A 16702-nucleotide genomic window follows, 5' to 3' on the forward strand; every position below is an offset into this window, starting at 1 on the left:
CAGAAACCCCAAAAATCGGCGTCATTTTGTGATCAGTGGCTGACACAGTGCACCTTTGAAAGGTTTGGTTTTCCATCTTGATTCAAAATGAGGCCCAATTGCATACAAACATAGGTTAAAACCTAGCCTTTGATCATGCTTAATTTGGTTATGATATATTAAGGCGTCCAAATATATAGAGAACAGGCAGCTTTCCAATATACATTGTAGATACCATGCTCCCCCTCATGTAGAACTTGGAATGGCTGTCAGCACATTAAAAAATAAATAAACACACCCAGCAAGTGGCTATTAAAAATAAACTGAACAAAAATATAGCCATGAAATACTATTAAACAACATTTAAAGGTCAGCAGCGCAGTAGAGCTTAATAAACAAGGCTTCCGCTGCTATGTTTTGTAAGCCTATAACAATAGATAATGTTTTAAGCTGCCATGTGAATAAACAGAAAGTGGAATACAACCAAACATGCAGTGGGAAGGAGTTGCATAAATGGGAAGCCACCACCAAGAAGGCTTTACTGTGTGTTGTGCCCCCCACCTTAGAAAGTACTCAATGAAGGGACTACCAGCAGCGCCTCCTTGGTAGTGAGTGGAGATCAATGATTATACTAGGCAGAGACTGAAGTGTTAGATTCAAACACCTTTGAACTTGAGACAAGGGCCATGTTCCAAGATTCTTCATAGAGATTATCTTGCTAGGCACACTCCACAGCTGTCACTGGGCACTGAATACCAGCGTCCACCGTTGCGGAGCAGATGGCTTTCAAGGTGACCGAGTATATTTCCCTCCCAGCCACAAGGAGCACAGTATTAATGACAGCCTTGCCACAGGAATTGCTAGTAATTTATTTTAGGATTAAGGCACAATTAACCATTCTGAAAAGTAAGAAAGGAAGATTTAAAGTAACTGGCTCAGGTGTGAACTAAAAAGAAACAGTAAGGCAAGTTCTAGACTGCTCCTACAGACTAAAAGCTCAGAGTAGAGCAAATCACAGGGACTGTCTGCCTGCGTAACACCTTTGCCCTTCCAGGCTAGCGTAAAATACATCTTTCTCTCTCCCCCGCCCCCCCCCTCTTTTGACAGATTCTTTCTGGAGTTCAACATATCTGGCTTCTGGCACACAGACAATTTGGCAGATGGTGAGTATGTGGGAATGCAGCCAGCTCACAGCACACAAATTTGCAGCCACTGGGCTTGGATGAAGGAATCACACATACGAATGCAATTTAGCACAATCCAGAGACATTGTCACCCTGTTGGCACTGAGAATCTATTCGCCAGCTTCCATTTCACCTTTATTGAGACACCCTGGACTATACTGGCAAGGTTTAATAACACTGTCAACTGTGTCGGCTCATATATGTGGTCTGTGTTGGGGTATCCCATGAGGTGGATGGAAGACTGCTAACAACTATTTGCTGAAGCAGTGGGCCAGTTCTTTCATCTACATGCACTTTTGCTTGGAACGTGCAGGGAAGGGTGTCAGTGTTAAGACCCCTAAAAGCCTGTGGTACAGTGTCTAAAACAGCAATGTGGGTAACTTGTGGTCTGTGGATCACATGCGCTCTGAGCAAGTGTTGCTTTGTCTATGAGCTCTTAAAATTACGAAACTTTATTCCTTCCATTCCAGTCCTCCGTATCTTGGAGATAATTTTTGAAACATAACAGCAATGTAAGCTAAAAGTAGAAAAACACAGGCAGTCTTTTGTGAAAGGAAGAAAGAAAGAAAGAAAGAAAGAAAGAAAGAAAGAAAGAAAGAAAGAAAGAAGGAACTTTCTAAATATAATTAATTCTTAATATGTTTCATTTAAAAATAATAATAAATGGCAGAAATCATTTCAAAAGCACAATCTCATACAGCAAATGTTACTTATGGTACTGCCTGCTAGGGTTTGGCAACAGTAATATGCTGGTTACATACATTATGTTGCTTACACATATTTTAACCAGATAGAATAGCTGTCTCTCTCTAGTCCAGGGTGTACTAGACTTGTACTTGTACTTGTTTCTGAAAGCATTGCCTGCTCCTAAACATTTAGGAGTGTGCAGGCCAAAGCTTTCAGTGTCAAATATTCTCGTATTTTTAAGTAAATCACATTCACTTCACATAGGCTTATGTGAAGGAAAGGAGGATATAAGACAATAAAACATATTTCTCATGAAACAGCAGTTTAGTTAACTGTAAAGGCAGATGAATTTTAAGGAGTAGTCTCACACTCATTGTTGCTATTGTGAACAATTATTTCTTCTTTTCACCACCATGTCATTCTTCCTCTTTCTTTCTTCATTTCCCATTCTTCCTATTCATGTGTCTTCACCATGGAATTCTACCACCATCTTGTGATCATCATCATGGATTCATCTGCATCACATGTTATGCCATGCAACCTGTATAGCCAAGGCTGTTTTCCATCATGGTAAGTAGAATCATTATAGTGCAGCAAAAAGATCTCCATTTTCTGGAAACAGGAGAACACCCAAGCAGATTTGTCCAGAAAACTGGGGGCAATTCCTTTCCCACTTCACAGCTGTTCAGGAATTAGCTGTGACTGCCTAGTTGAAAACAGAGATATCACTACTTGTTTAATTATTGGGCTACCACTCACTTTGTGATTGGCATACTTCACTGCAAGTTTCTGCGCTTGCTGGTCCAGCTGTAACCTTGAATATAAAGATGTACAGCAGCTCTAGGGATGTGCCAATATGTGCAAACAACAGCAGCTTGTGCAAAGCATGTGGATTCACCCATATAAGCCTTGCTGAAATGAACTAAGGTTGCATGGCAGCAGTTCTTACTGGGAAATAGGCAATGGGTGGAGAATTCTGTTGTACACTGCTAAAGTGAATCTTATATTGATATTTGCAAATCTTGCCCTTCAATATTAATGATATTTTACAGCAAGCTTGGTCCATTATAAAGGAAGAAATTAGTATTTGAAAAGTTGCAAGGTTTATCAGCATTCCATCTTCTATTCTACCCCCTCCCCCCCCCCCATTTCATTCTCAATACATTTACACATTATACAAATGCATAGGCCTTCCTATGGTGCTTTTAATCTACAATCTGATCTTGCTATCTGTCATACTAGGCCAGACCAATAGGTGCTGCTTCTGGAGTTGGTGCCTGATGTCTCAAATAATGCTTGGTATCCCAAGGTCTAGAGGTAGAGTAAGAACTTCAAGGAGTTCTTTCCTCTGTTCAATTGTTCATGAGTGGTAATTGAATCAGGCCAGGCCTAAGTGTTTGCATGATAATTAGCATGCTACCAGTAAACCCAACAATAGCGGGATGATGAAGAAAGGAGGAAGGGTGGACTAGGGAGATGCCACTCGTGCAAGAGAAAAGACATGGTGGTGGTTGCATCATGCAGGAAGGGAGGCAACCTTAGTTGAGCCCCAACCAGAGCTCCCATGTACTATGGTTGCTCTAAAAGGATCCATAATAATCAGAGGATCCAGGTCAAATATGGAGCTCAGAAAGAAACACGAGAGGACTTTCTTGCATTCTCAGTAGGTACAAAATGCAAGTAGAGATAATTATCTAGAGGTGGGCAAGAATCTATCAGAAAGAAACTTCAGCCTGTTTGCAGAATTGCATGAGGACAGGTGGTGATCACTCAACTGGAAATCCAGCAAAACTGTATTATTCAGACAACTGCAGATAGTCAGGTTCTGATCACTAGAGCAACTTCAATAAATAAGTTCATTCACTTTTCTCATAATTTATTTATGTTAGAGAAGCAGATATGATTACAGGTTGGCTGAATAAGCAGCTCTAGCCCTTTATTCCCCCTCCACCATTCAGACAAAGGCTGGCTGATAAATGGCTTGTCTATAGAAATAAGAAATATGGGAACTGCCCTTATGTCAATAAGATATAGCTAACCAAGATAAATATTAAAACTCTTTGCATCGTTTACACCATTTGTCATCATGATTAGCTACCAGTAAACCCAACAACAGGGGATGGGCCATAGCTCCGTGGTGTAGCACCTGCTTTGCATGAAGAAGACACCAAGTTCAATCCTTATTTCCCAGGTAGGGCTGAAAATAGCTTCGAGCTGAAACCCTGAGGAGCTGCTGCCAATTAGTGTAGACAATACTGAGCTAGATAGTCCAGTAACTTCCCATGTTTCAATATGTCACCAAAGCTTCAACATGTAAGAGCTGGGGCATGTGAGGGTACTTCCCAGGTCAGCTGAGCACCAGCCTGCCCTTAGTCAAGGAGAGAAAAAACCTTCTCTATGATATCCTGGCAAGAGGTAGTATTTCCTTCCCAAATTCCAAACATCAGCAGTTGCTAAAGCTCCTGTGGAGAAGAAGTTGTTAAACTGGTTGCTTGCTCATGAGTAGCCCAGCCAGTAATCAGCCAGGATGGGCTACAGGTAGGTAAGGGTGAACGGCCCTGAGACGGTGGTATATGAATTCAAATAAATAGATAGATAGATAGATAGATAGATAGATAGATAGATAGAGGGGCTAAGAGGCTCCAATCCTCCAGACTCTTGCTGGTGGATTATAAGCCTCGGAGGAATTGGGGAAGTAGGACAGCAGCATAGGAGTAACTGGTGGAGAGTAATATTTGGGGGTTTAGTTATTTCCCCATGAGGGCTGAAAGACAGAGAAGGGAGCACAAGTTGCTTCCGAAGGCAGTGGACGCTGATCTATTAGGCCAATAGGGCTCTGCCCTACCAACCACAACCAGCTCCCAACTGCCTTATTTCTTACAACCAGTCCAGGGGCTGGCCCTGCCTGCTGGTTTCTTCCTTCTAAGTGCCACTGTTGCCCTTCTATGGAGGAGGATTGGGGTTAAACTAGAATTAGTTCTGCCTATCATCAGCTCTGGCTCCTCCTACTGTTGGCATCCATGCCTTACGGCCTGCCTATCCCAATAGACACCAGCCCCCCACTGGGGAGCAGCTGGCCTGTGCACGTGCCGTAACATCTAGCAATCTGTGAGAGAGATTTCATACAATTTTACTGTGTTTTATGTAAACCACTCAGTGGTCTTGTATATTTAATAATATATGACTTAGGAAAGCAGAGATACAGAAACTCAAGGCCCTTTGCTATATCATAAAATGGTGCAGAGGTGCCGATCTCTGGTCACATGGACCAGAAAAAATATATATTTGGGCTGCCCTGCTGGCAGTGAAATGCCAGCAATTTAAAACCTATCTCTGTTGTTATTTTTCCAGATCAATGTGACTGCAAATCTCAAGATGGCAGTGACATTTTGCTCCCTTTTGCCGATGCTGCTCAGGTGTTAATTCATGCTCAGCTGTGGAATGAAACTGGGGGATGAGGGGGGAAGGGAATGCCCTGCCCCAAATGTAGCAGTGGCTTCACTGTGTTCTGCGCTGTTGAAGCTGACTGGATTTGTTCCCTCTCCCCAGGCTCAATTTATTGCTGTTATTGCTCTGTGTCCAAGGAACTGTTGGGGGTATGAGGAAATTCACTCCCGATACAGTTAAAGTGTGGTTTAACAGAGAGACAAAAGGGAGTTTGAACAGAATGAATCTCTGTGGCTCCAAGAGCAAATGTTATTTGTGAATGAAACGCAATAAGAAGATGGAAAGCATGCTGTGGATCTTCCTTCCATACATGATACTAATGCAGTTCTACCTTGAGGAGAGGGAGAGTCCAAGTTTGGATATGCAAAGTGAGCTGGTTGTGGACATGTAACTGCACAGCTGTAACTCACAGTTTTGCATCCTGGATAGGCCACATATTTTCCATGTTGGGTAATTTCTAGGTTTTAGTAAGGTTCACTGCACTAGAAGAGAAACCTAGAAAATATATTGAGTGCTAAATATGGGGTCTATCTATACAGATGCTAAATCTGGCTCCCCCAATCAGGGTTGCACTGTGGTTAAGACTCCTGTCCACCTAGATTTTGTCACATTGTAGACAAGCTGTCTAATCAGCTGCCTTTATTAGTTTCTAGGGAGTTGGTGAGTTGAGGGGTTCCAGGTTCGAATCTTATCTAGAAGACCTTAGACAAGACAACCAATTTAGGGCAGAGGGGTAATGCAAAACATCAGGGGGACATATGCAGGACTGGACAAATCCTTGCTATACAGCATGGAAACTTAATAAGACCTAGGAAAACAAATACTCATTGCACCATCTGGCATAAATTTATTTCGGCTTTAATCCCAGTTGAGGGAGGTTGTGTTAAAATAGCCTGCTGCTTCCTTCATAGTTGAAAGATGAGAACAGGGAATCTGCTGCATAGCTACCTTGAGGGAAACTTGGTGAACAACATTACAGGCAAAGAAAAGCAACGGGAGGAATCAGATTGCCAGTGATGGTTTCACTGAAGCAGAGATTCAGTCACTTGCAAACCCCTCAGGAAGGACAGGTGCCATTGGGACAAAGCAATGGGAGCTCTGATACTCACTTCCCAGCAGGAAGCAACAAGGAAAGGCGAGTCTCATTCTCTCTCCCCGCTTCACTGGTGCTTGACAGATGGGCTACACAAGTCTTCATTTTGTGTGCAATGGTGTTGCAAGCTTTGTGTCCAGATTAGAGCACTGCAATTTTCACAAAAGCTACAGTCACAGATTTGTGAAAGAGCCAGGATTGTTAGAGTGTTGGACAAGCTCAACCACCTGCTTGATTCCAATTCCAAGAGTTCACAGGTTTTACCTACCTGAGAAGGGAGTTGTGATGATAAGAGGATCCTGAGCTCCTTGAAGGGCAGGGAGATAAAAATGGATAGATTAAAAACAAACTAGAAAAAGGTGTGTTTTTTGGATATTTGTCACTGTCTCGACTCCCAATGAGTGACACAGACTCTATACGTGTTTGTGTGACATTTGCAGTATCTTTGCGTCTCTGAGTTGTCGTCATCGCACAAGAGAATAAATGCCAGCCCAGCTTTTCTCCCTCAGGCCAGTGTGATGCAAATGTCCAACAGCATTTTGAGCATTTCTCTGTTTGAAGAACAGCAGCCCCACTGTTAGTTTTATCAAATGCAAACTGCTGTTATTGATGACCAACCAGTTCACCCACTCCCTGACTATCTGGCAGGTGATTATTTTTTTCTCTGTGCAAACATATCCATGCATTATCTCAGCTATCCTCAAATCTAAACATCATACATTGTCCTTCAAAATGTCACAATGACACCTGGTGTTTCTTTAAAATAAATAAATAATGCACCTAAATGTTAAAAATGTTGACACGCAACACAATTAAGATAGTTTTGTATACTCAGTTAATAACATAAATATTTTAAACAATATTTATGCTTTCTTAAATGTTTTGGATTTCAGCTTTCCAAAAATTTCAAAAGTGATTATTATTATTTTTGTATATATTTCAACAATTCCAAAGTCTGAAAGTCAGTAGCACAGGTGTTGTAAAGGTTTGGTGATCTGTCATGGAACAACCCCATTGAAGAAGATAACAGTGGTTACTCAGGCTTTGTTGCTGATGCCGAAGGGCCCCCGTAACAGTTCAAGCTTCAGGGTCCCCAAAATGTAGATCTTTCCACTGCAAGTAGTCAGTTCCTATGTTGACTAGTGGGAGCTGGGTAGTGGACTTTCTTTCTAGTAAAGGTTCCTTCTTAGGTATTTAGCTGCAGTTACTAAAGATTGGTGCTGTACTAGCCCAGCTCAGCCCGCTGTATTTCACGCAGTCACTGTCGTTAGTAAAAAGTCTTCCTGTTTCCCCCATATGAGCCACCTAGTAATGTCTTGGCCAGCTGGTTTGATTCTAACCATGAACTAACTGCAAGTGGTTTCCCACCTGTTTGTGTGTTTTGACTTTCTAGCAGTAAACAGCCTGTCAGACTGATAGCTACATAATCTGACCATTGGCTGAAGGGTGGCCATATTCATGCTTCTAGGGCATCCTCATACACTGAGTCTCCCACACCACCTAGTGGCTGCCAGTAATCTTCGTTTTTGGGTCAACATCTTTCCGCTTCTTTTTTCCACACCTCATTTGTTTCCTTCACCTGATTTTCTCACTCAGCCTCTTTTTCCCCATCTCAGCTCACAAGCACAAGAAGCACGACATGCTACAGCCATGTGACACAGAATACCCAGTGTTTGTATATGAACCTGCCATCAAAGAGACCAATGGGATTATTGAATGCGGAGACTGTCAGAAGTAAGAAATGTGCTCTCTTTCTTCCTTTTCTCCTACCTGTGCCTCTCAATTGTCTCTGGTTAGTCTGATCTCCAAGCAAACTAACTGTCCCTTGTTATCCTTGCAATGCCTCTTATTTTCCACAATTTATTCTGAATTGCCTGCAACTATGAACTATTCCAACCTCAATTCAAGTGTCCGTTAGTAACAATAGTAGTGACAATTGCTTAGGACCCAGGTCCCTCACAGACCACTTCCTTCTGCATGAACCTGCCAGGTACCAAGGTCTGCCTTGAACACACTCTTTGCCTAGTGCACGGGTGGAGGACCTCAGACCCAGAACCACATTTTGCCCTCCAAGTCTCTCTGTCTGGTCCTTAGAACTCTCCTCAGCCACACTCTTCACCGGAAACCAGGCCTTGTGAGGGTCTGGAAACCAACCTTATGAGGAATGTTTGAGGGAGCTGGGTATGTTTAGCCTGGGGAAAAGGAGACTGAGAGAAGAGATGATAGCCATCTTCAAATATCTAAAGGGATATTGGAAGTTGGAGCAAACCTGTTTGCTCTGGAGGGTAGAACCCAAACCAATGGATCAAATTACAAGAGATTCCATCTAAATATCAGGAAGAACTTTCTGGCAGTAAGAGCTGCTTGACAGTAGAATGGACTCCTTTGGAAGGTGGTGAACTCTCCTTCCTCAGAGGTTTTTAAACAGAGGACACGGGTGACGCTGTGGTGTAAACCACTGAGCCTTGGGCTTGCCGATCAGAAGGTTGGTGGTTCGAATCCCCACGATGGGGTGAGCTCCCATTGTTCGGTCCCAGCTACTGCCAACCTAGCAGTTCGAAAGCACGTCAGAGTGCAAGTAGATAAATAGGAACCGCTCTGGCGGGAAGGTAAACGGTGTTTCCATGCGCTGCTCTGGTTTCCCCAGAAGCTGCTTAGTCATGCTGGCCACATGACCCGGAAAAACTATCTGCAAACAAATGTCGGCTCCCTCGGCCAGTAAAGCGAGATGAGCGCCACAACCAGCACCCAACTGGACTTAACTGTCAGGTGTCCTTTACCTTTATCTAGATGATCATCTGCCATGGATGCTTTAGCTGAGATTCCTGCATTGCAGGGGGTTGGACTAGATGACCCTTGAGGTCCCTTCCAACTCTACAATTCTGTGGTTCTGTGAATTCCCTTTAGAAAGATAGGCAAAACTGAACATGATCATGTTTTTCTGTTTTTTTCTTTATAGGTTAGGGCATTTGCTTCAGTGTAGAACATTCCTGTTCCAAATAATTTATATCCATAAGGGCCCACAGATAAGTTAATTCTGTTCAACATCCATTTCTTTTCAAGGCAATCTTCTTTTCAAACAAAGCTCTCCATAGAGTGTTTTCCCATGTGAGATTGCCCCTCATTTAGAGAACTTACATCACTCATTCTAAACTGCATGCAAGGGCTGAGAGGCATGTTTACCTGTAAGAACTCTACTTTGCCAACATTAAACAACTCAGTGTGCCTAAACACTGAATACTGGCACCAGAATATCTGAGCATTTGATGCTGTTTCCAAAAAACAGATAGACTCAAGTCTGGCTATAGTGAGTTTGAGAACTGTCAGCCCTGCCTTAGGCATTATCTTTTCTCCTCTCTCATTTATACTGTCAAGCAGTGCTATTTTTCTAGAAAAAGAGGTGCCAGAACTCACCATGAATTCCTCCCTTGTTCTCTTATAATGGCAAGGGTACCCACTTGAGCAGTGCTGAAACTGAGTTCTGGTGAGTTCCAGCTGAAAAAAGCCCTTCTGTCAGGGCATTGGTTGCAGGTACACCATACTAGGAGCAAATTAGATTTGAATACTTTGTCTTGTGCAAATAAGCTCAGCCTTGCTCTTAGCAACACATGTCTCTCCTGTGTAGCTACTAATACCAGATAGTTTCTGAAGCAATTCCTATGATGGTTGGTATAAGCATAATGGTTAAATCACATGGGAAAAATTCTTAGCTCAGCATGAACTCAGCAAGTGATCTCCAGAAAATTGTTCTCTCTCTCTCCCTCCCCTCCTGCCCCATAACTTACATAATTATTGTAAGGAAGCTAAGGACTAATTCAGACATTAGTATTTTCATGTAATGTTCACAGCTCTAATATCTAAAAGCTTCTTTTTGCAGCATTCCACACTAACACCATTGGGAATAATGGTCTGGGAGTTGGATATTTCATTCACTTGGGTGGTTGAAGCAGGTAGAAAGCTTCCAGATCAGGGGTTCCTGAAATGTGGTCTGTGGACCACAAGTGGTTCTCAAGGTGTCTGTGAATTTGTGGCTGAAGATGGGAAATCATACATCCTTTGCATTTAATTTTGTGTCAATTTTTAATTGCATTGTTATCACTTCCTTTATTTTCTTAATATTGTATTTTATTGTATTACAAATTGAATTCTGTAGAATTACACCTGCTACAGCAGGTAGAAATATCATTAAGTGGTTCCCTGAGACCCTCAGCAAATTTCAAGTGGACTGGGGGGTGGAGTTTGAGAACTACTGTTCTAGATGTTGCCACTTCTGTAGGGAGTGTTGCTGAAGGAAAAGCTTATCACTCAAATGTAACATTTGGACCAGCCCTAAGATTATGCCCATGAAGCATGTATTTATTATTATTATTATGCAGCTTTTAAATGATTCCATTAACTCAGACATGGTACCCAACTGGGTCCAGCTGGCAGGATTCTGTTTGCAGTGATGGCCATTTGAATAAAGCCTCCACACGCCCACAGGAGATGATCTAAGAACTAAAACTCAGGTGCAAAATATTATTAAGATGGAACTTTTCGCTTTTAGCTAAGTACACACCACTCATAGTCTCCCAGCAGAGGGCAGTAGAGGACTATTGGTTTTTCTGGCTGTAGGCATGCTTAGGATGCATTTTCCATTTTACTTGAACATGAACACTTTATGTTGTCATAAAATAATATTAACTATGAAAATGACACATATACAATAAATGAGAATTCAAGCTCGCGGTCCAAATGCTGCACCGTATTCATAGCTAGAGAAGGGAGCAGACACAGAATGTTGTAGCCTCAGTGTCATGTGAGCAGAGTCTGTCCAAGTCACTAGCTGATCCCTCAGTATTGGGCCACTTGCATGAAAGTCAGGACACATGGGACTTTATAGTCATTCTTTGAATGTGGCTCCCATGCATAGCTGTATAGGGTTTAATACATACACTTTAATACACAGGTCAGTCCTGTACATACATTTACACTGGCTTGAACACACACTCTGAATCTGCAATCCTGCCTTGGCACACATAACTGTGGTGTACTTAAGTCAATGTGCTTCAACACATACATAATTAGTTCTTCTGCAGGCCCTTCCATGCGTGAGCACTATGCTTATAATGCAGAGTACATTGAAGATGAACACTCAAAAACCTACAACCTCTGAATTGTGCATGGATACACACACACACACACACACACACACACACACACACACAATGTATGTAGATGCTACATTCCCATCCAGAGTCAAGTATCATATCAATCCATTTACACAAGAGCTGCACTACAGTATTAACACAAGGATTTGTCCTGCTTTATAACCCACACCTCAAGTTTCTCAACCATTCTGCCTCCAATGCAATAAAATTGTATTTGTGTAATTGAAAGTGGCAGTCTTCAACTCAGTTCTGAATATTCCCTAATAGTATTCCCATTTATTAACTAAATATATTTTCCTCTACCCCCCTCTTGCTGTTTCCTATTGCTTGAACCATGTGCTTGCTTGTGGTGGTGGGAAGGGAAGGGCAGTGCTATTTTTTTTTTTAGAAAAAGAAGAGTTGGAACTCACCTCCCTTGTTATCTCAGAATGGCAATGGCACCCACCTGAGAAGTGCCGGAACTGAGTTCCAACTGGAAAAAAACCTCTGAGGAAGGGGCAAGGGGAGTATTCTATAACCTTCTGTTCTGACCATAGTCTCTTGGGGTGGGGGTATCTTCTCGCCCTTACAGGATGTTTGTGGTGCAGCAAATTACCAACAGCAATCTCCTGCTCCTGGTTGTGGATGCTGTATGTGACTGCAGCAACTTTCCACCTGTCCTACTGCAACCTAAAGAAGTGAAATATATCTTTCTGCTAGTAGACGTTGTACTGGGCTGTACAGTTCTTGTGGTTTATAGTTTTCCAACAGTGAATTGATGCAGAGGGTTTGCTTTAGTAGTTCTTTGGGGTGGGAAGAATTTGGCATACGTTCTAGTGGAAAGCATGGCAAAAGCAATGGCAAGTTAATGTGCTGCTAATTATGATTGCGTACTGTTGTTTGGTAAGTGCTATATGGATTGATTGTGTGCATTTTTCTAGATACCTCCTCAATTGCTGGAAAGGAGGTAGAAAGAAAAAGCACAGGGGTACCAGGCATAAGATGGAAAGAGAAATCAGACTTGCTATTTAGTTTTTAAACTCTCTTTAGAACCTGAAAATAGTCTTCACTCTGAAGTATGCCCCCCCCCCCAGTTCTGTGTAGATGAAGATGCTGTTGGTTTCATTAGCATTTGCAAAATAGAAGCCTAATTAAGGAAGGAGTCCTAGGTCAATGGTGGACCATGTGCTTTGTGTACCATAATACATTAATACTGTGTGAGATGGACCAATGGACTTATTTGCTGTAAGCCAGTGAACGGTACAGAAAGATGTTGTGCATTGCAGCTCCAAAATGCCAGGGTGAAACTGCTTTTTACGGGAGCTACTTCTTCCCATGTGGGCACGTGTTTTCTTTTTACAGTTGAAGGGACTCTTGTTCTGGAACAGAACCATGGCATAGATGCACAGGACACCAACAGGCTTCAGGGATATTTACATTGGGGCAGTGGTGTGTATGTTTGTGGGGGAAAGAGTGGTTATTTAAAAAACTTGCAAGGAAGAACTTCTTTTAAAGGCATACACATGAAACTATGAAGACACATTTAATATAACAGTAAGTTTCTCCTTCAGTAGACAAATTTTAGCTCTGCAGCAACAGTGCTGGAAAAAAAATGTAGATTGTAGCCCTAATTTTGCTCAAGGTGGTTGTGACTAACTTATGTCCCATTGTTTCCAGTAGGTCTTACCCCTCGCTAACTGCTCCTGGAGTGGAGCTCGCTCATTAAGTGTGATCACTAGCCTTGAAAGCTGCTGCTTGGTTCTGCAGCCACCCATGATGGCTCCATTCCAACTAAAATCATGTTGAAATCAAGTTGGCCCAAGTTAAAATGAAGTTTCAATAGAATTTAAGCAGTGTTCAGATTAAACTATGCTCAAAAATCCTAGCTGATGTTAATTGAGCCCACCTACTTACCAGGTGTAGGGACGTGGGTGGCACTGTGGGTTAAACCACAGAGCCCAGGACTTGCAGATCAGAAGGTCGGCGGTTCGAATCAACCACAATGGGGTGAGCTCCCATTGTTCGGTCCCTGCTCCTCCCAACCTAGCAGTTTGAAAGCACGTCAAAGTGCAAGTAGATATATAGGTACCACTCTGGCGGGAAGGTAACCGGCGTTTCCGTGTGCTGCTCTGGTTAGTCATGCTGGCCACATGACCCGGAAGCTGTACGCTGGCTCCCTCGGCCATTAAAGCAAGATGAGCACCGCAACCCCAGAATCTGCCACAGCTGGACCTTATGGTCAAGGATACCTTTACTTACCAGGTGTAGCATAAGTATTTTGAGAAATGTCCTGCCTGTGACAGCACCCTTTATGCTAGAATGAGTGCATGGCATTCCATGTGAGTAGAGGCCTTGCAGTAGCTTCATAATCAAGGGCACCTCTATGGGAATACATCTTATGACTTGTACAGCCTAGTTGTAAACTGGAATTCTGGGACAACACAGCTCCTCCATAAATGGGATTGTTTCTGATTTTCACCATTTCCCCAAACTGCTATTAACCTTAACAGCACTGCACATAATGCGTCAGTGAAATGTGACAGGATGCGCTCCCAGAAGCTGAGGCGGCGACCAGATACCTGCCATGCATTCCATCCTGAGGTAAGGCGGGTTGAGGAATTGTTGCATTTGACAAAGTAAGCTCTGCCCCACAGCAGCCATGATAATGTGCTGGCCTAAATAAAATAGGCTGGGTTTTGAAATGTCAGTCCATAGATTCATTTTTAACCACCACAAGGCTGCCTCACTTGTTTGCCTATGTGGAGGCCCTAAAAATAGGGCACAGTGCCCCCACCTGTCCATCAGTGTGTGTTTGATGTGATGTATGCAGCAAGCCTGTGCACACGTTATACATATAGCCAAGTGCATTGGGTTCCCTGCCATATGGTAGGCACTCATGAGCACGCACATTCTGCACGGACACAGTTTATCCTGCCAGCCCTATGAATGGATCCATTGTTATCGGGAGGTGGATTTGGCCATCCCCACTGCAAAAAAAGTTTCAATCATTTGGCCCAAGTTAAAATGAAGCTAGGCTTTAATTTTTGCTGCCCTCTAAATTCTACTTGCTGACCACATACTTGCTTTGTTTTTCAGGAAAACGCCCAGGACTGTGGAGGAGCGGCAGAGATTTCTGCCTCATTAGCCCTGCTCTTCCTTCCTCTGGGAACCACAGCTCTTCTCTTGCGGTGACAAGGCCCTTATTTTGGACCAGAAAGGCAAATGCTCTATTTTGAGGACCATGCTACTTGGGCACTTAAGACAACTGCTGCATGCCAGAGCATGTGGACAATGCCACAGAGGCTCAGGAACCTCTTCAGCTGCATCCTCCCAAGGAACTTGCTAGCTGTGTTGTGTTTGGAATTGGGGCTTCCTTTCTTCAAGGAGCTTGCAACTGAGGGTGGGGCACCTATGGCTATGGACCAACAGGCTCACCAAGCTGTGTGATCTGAAAGCTAACCCTCCCTGCCTTAGCAGCATGGAAAAGTTTACACTGGTGGGGGAAAGGCCTGGAACAGTGGATAGCATTTGCCAAATGGATGGACAATGTATAACTTACCCTAGCTGCAAAATGGGAACAGTCAGTACTATCTGCTAAAGAGACGCATCTCATAATCCCCTTTTAACTTAACAGACACCTGGGCAGTTCTGCAAGAGAGGCAGGAATATCACCTTCTTAAAGAACATAATGGTCATCAACAGAGATTCATTTCTATTGTCAAGGAACTGGAGAACAATATTGGCAAGCCAGGCTTTGGCAGGGATTCCTGTATCCGGCAAGGAGTTCCTGCAACTCTGCCTACTGCAGAAATTTAAGCTCTTCTAAGGCTACACAGAGAGCTTTCATCTAAAATAGCTGATTCAGACAATGATTAGATTTATCAGCTTAATGTGAAAATAGCTCCATGTATTCTATTTCAAGAGGCATGATGCATTATGGGGAGTGGTTGCAGGTTGAGAATTTCATCTGAAAACTTGGATGGCTACTACCAACCAGTGTAGACAGTACTGAGCTAAAAGGAATAATGTTTCTACCTATGTTTCTGTGTTATTAAGGCAAACAAACTCTAGCCTTAGAAATATTCCTTCTGTCCACACCTCTCAAGTTCCCTCAGCTTCACATCGCTGGACAAGGAGTTTAGCCATAACTCCCTTGCATAGGTTACAAAATTACATAGGTTACAAAATTAAACATGGCGAGGCTAAGTGTGCACATTAGCTTTGTTAGACACAAATGTTTAAAAGCAGACACTTTTGGGAAGTCTACAGATGCACAGGAAATATGACTGTCACCTTCCAGTTCCTACTGTATGCTGCAATATTATTTTGCCAGACATGCTGACGGCTTCATGGATGCAGCAGCTGTATAATACAATCTTTATCCGTTTTCAGGGAAGAAAGTAACCCCTCAGAGCTGTGCTAATACAATGTGAAATTTCTCTCAACTTTTGAAAGCCATTTTGCCTTATGAACGAAACTATGGGCAAAATTTTCACCACACCAAGTTTTTGTTTCTAGATCCCAGTAGTTTATGTGCCAGGCGTGGGCTGATGGTTGGATAGCCAAGACCTGAAGACCTCAGAAATGGAGAAAGCAAGCAAAGGAAGGAAGCCATATTACACGACTGCTGGTATGTATTTCCTTGACATGACTAGCATTTCAATAAGAAAGTCCTACTTTCAAATCCCTAAGGGAGATTTGTGACAGTACAGAAGTTGTTGAACTTTTGCTTTTGTTTTTGTAAAATGTGTTTGACATTTGGCCTCTTTTTAAAATATGACATTTTCATTATATTTTTGTTTCATGTCTTTCTTGGTTGTTATACACAATATGCCACAAAATCCCATCACAGATCATACTGGAATTATGCTGAAATGGACCCACACTTATTTCATTCACAAGTAAATGTGCTTAGATGTAAGAGCTTCACATTGTCAAACTGACCTTAATATATGAGCACAGGGTGTGTTGAGGAAAAAGTGTAAAAAAAAACAACCCCAAACATCAGGAAGGGTTATGGTTCTCTACTCTTGGTTCAAAAACATGGAAGAACAGCTTTCACCATTAAATGTAACACAAACCAATTTCTATATTTCCAGGCCACATTCCCATCCATACTTTTCTATACATCTATCCAGTTCTTATATGATCATGAATGAGACCAAAAAGACAACACCCATCAA

The 16702-nt window shown here is 42.6% G+C and overlaps 1 protein-coding gene across 1 annotated transcript in view; it reads left to right on the forward strand.

Annotated features, from left to right (window-relative positions):
• Positions 1–16312, forward strand: part of CACNA2D4 (calcium voltage-gated channel auxiliary subunit alpha2delta 4) — a 166092-nt gene extending 149780 nt beyond the window's left edge. The window contains exons 34-39 of the mRNA XM_083700047.1: positions 1087–1142; positions 2400–2420; positions 8007–8124; positions 12112–12224; positions 14038–14120; positions 14616–16312. Of these exons, the coding sequence (XP_083556173.1) occupies positions 1087–1142; positions 2400–2420; positions 8007–8124; positions 12112–12224; positions 14038–14120; positions 14616–14711 (487 nt within the window). The 3' untranslated portion in view covers positions 14712–16312. The remainder of the gene's footprint in view (positions 1–1086; positions 1143–2399; positions 2421–8006; positions 8125–12111; positions 12225–14037; positions 14121–14615) is intronic.
• Positions 16313–16702: the final 390 nt, after the last annotated feature.

The sequence above is a fragment of the Podarcis gaigeae genome, assembly GCF_964106915.1.
Source record: "Podarcis gaigeae genome assembly, chromosome: 10".
In the NCBI taxonomy this organism is placed as follows: domain Eukaryota; kingdom Metazoa; phylum Chordata; class Lepidosauria; order Squamata; family Lacertidae; genus Podarcis; species Podarcis gaigeae.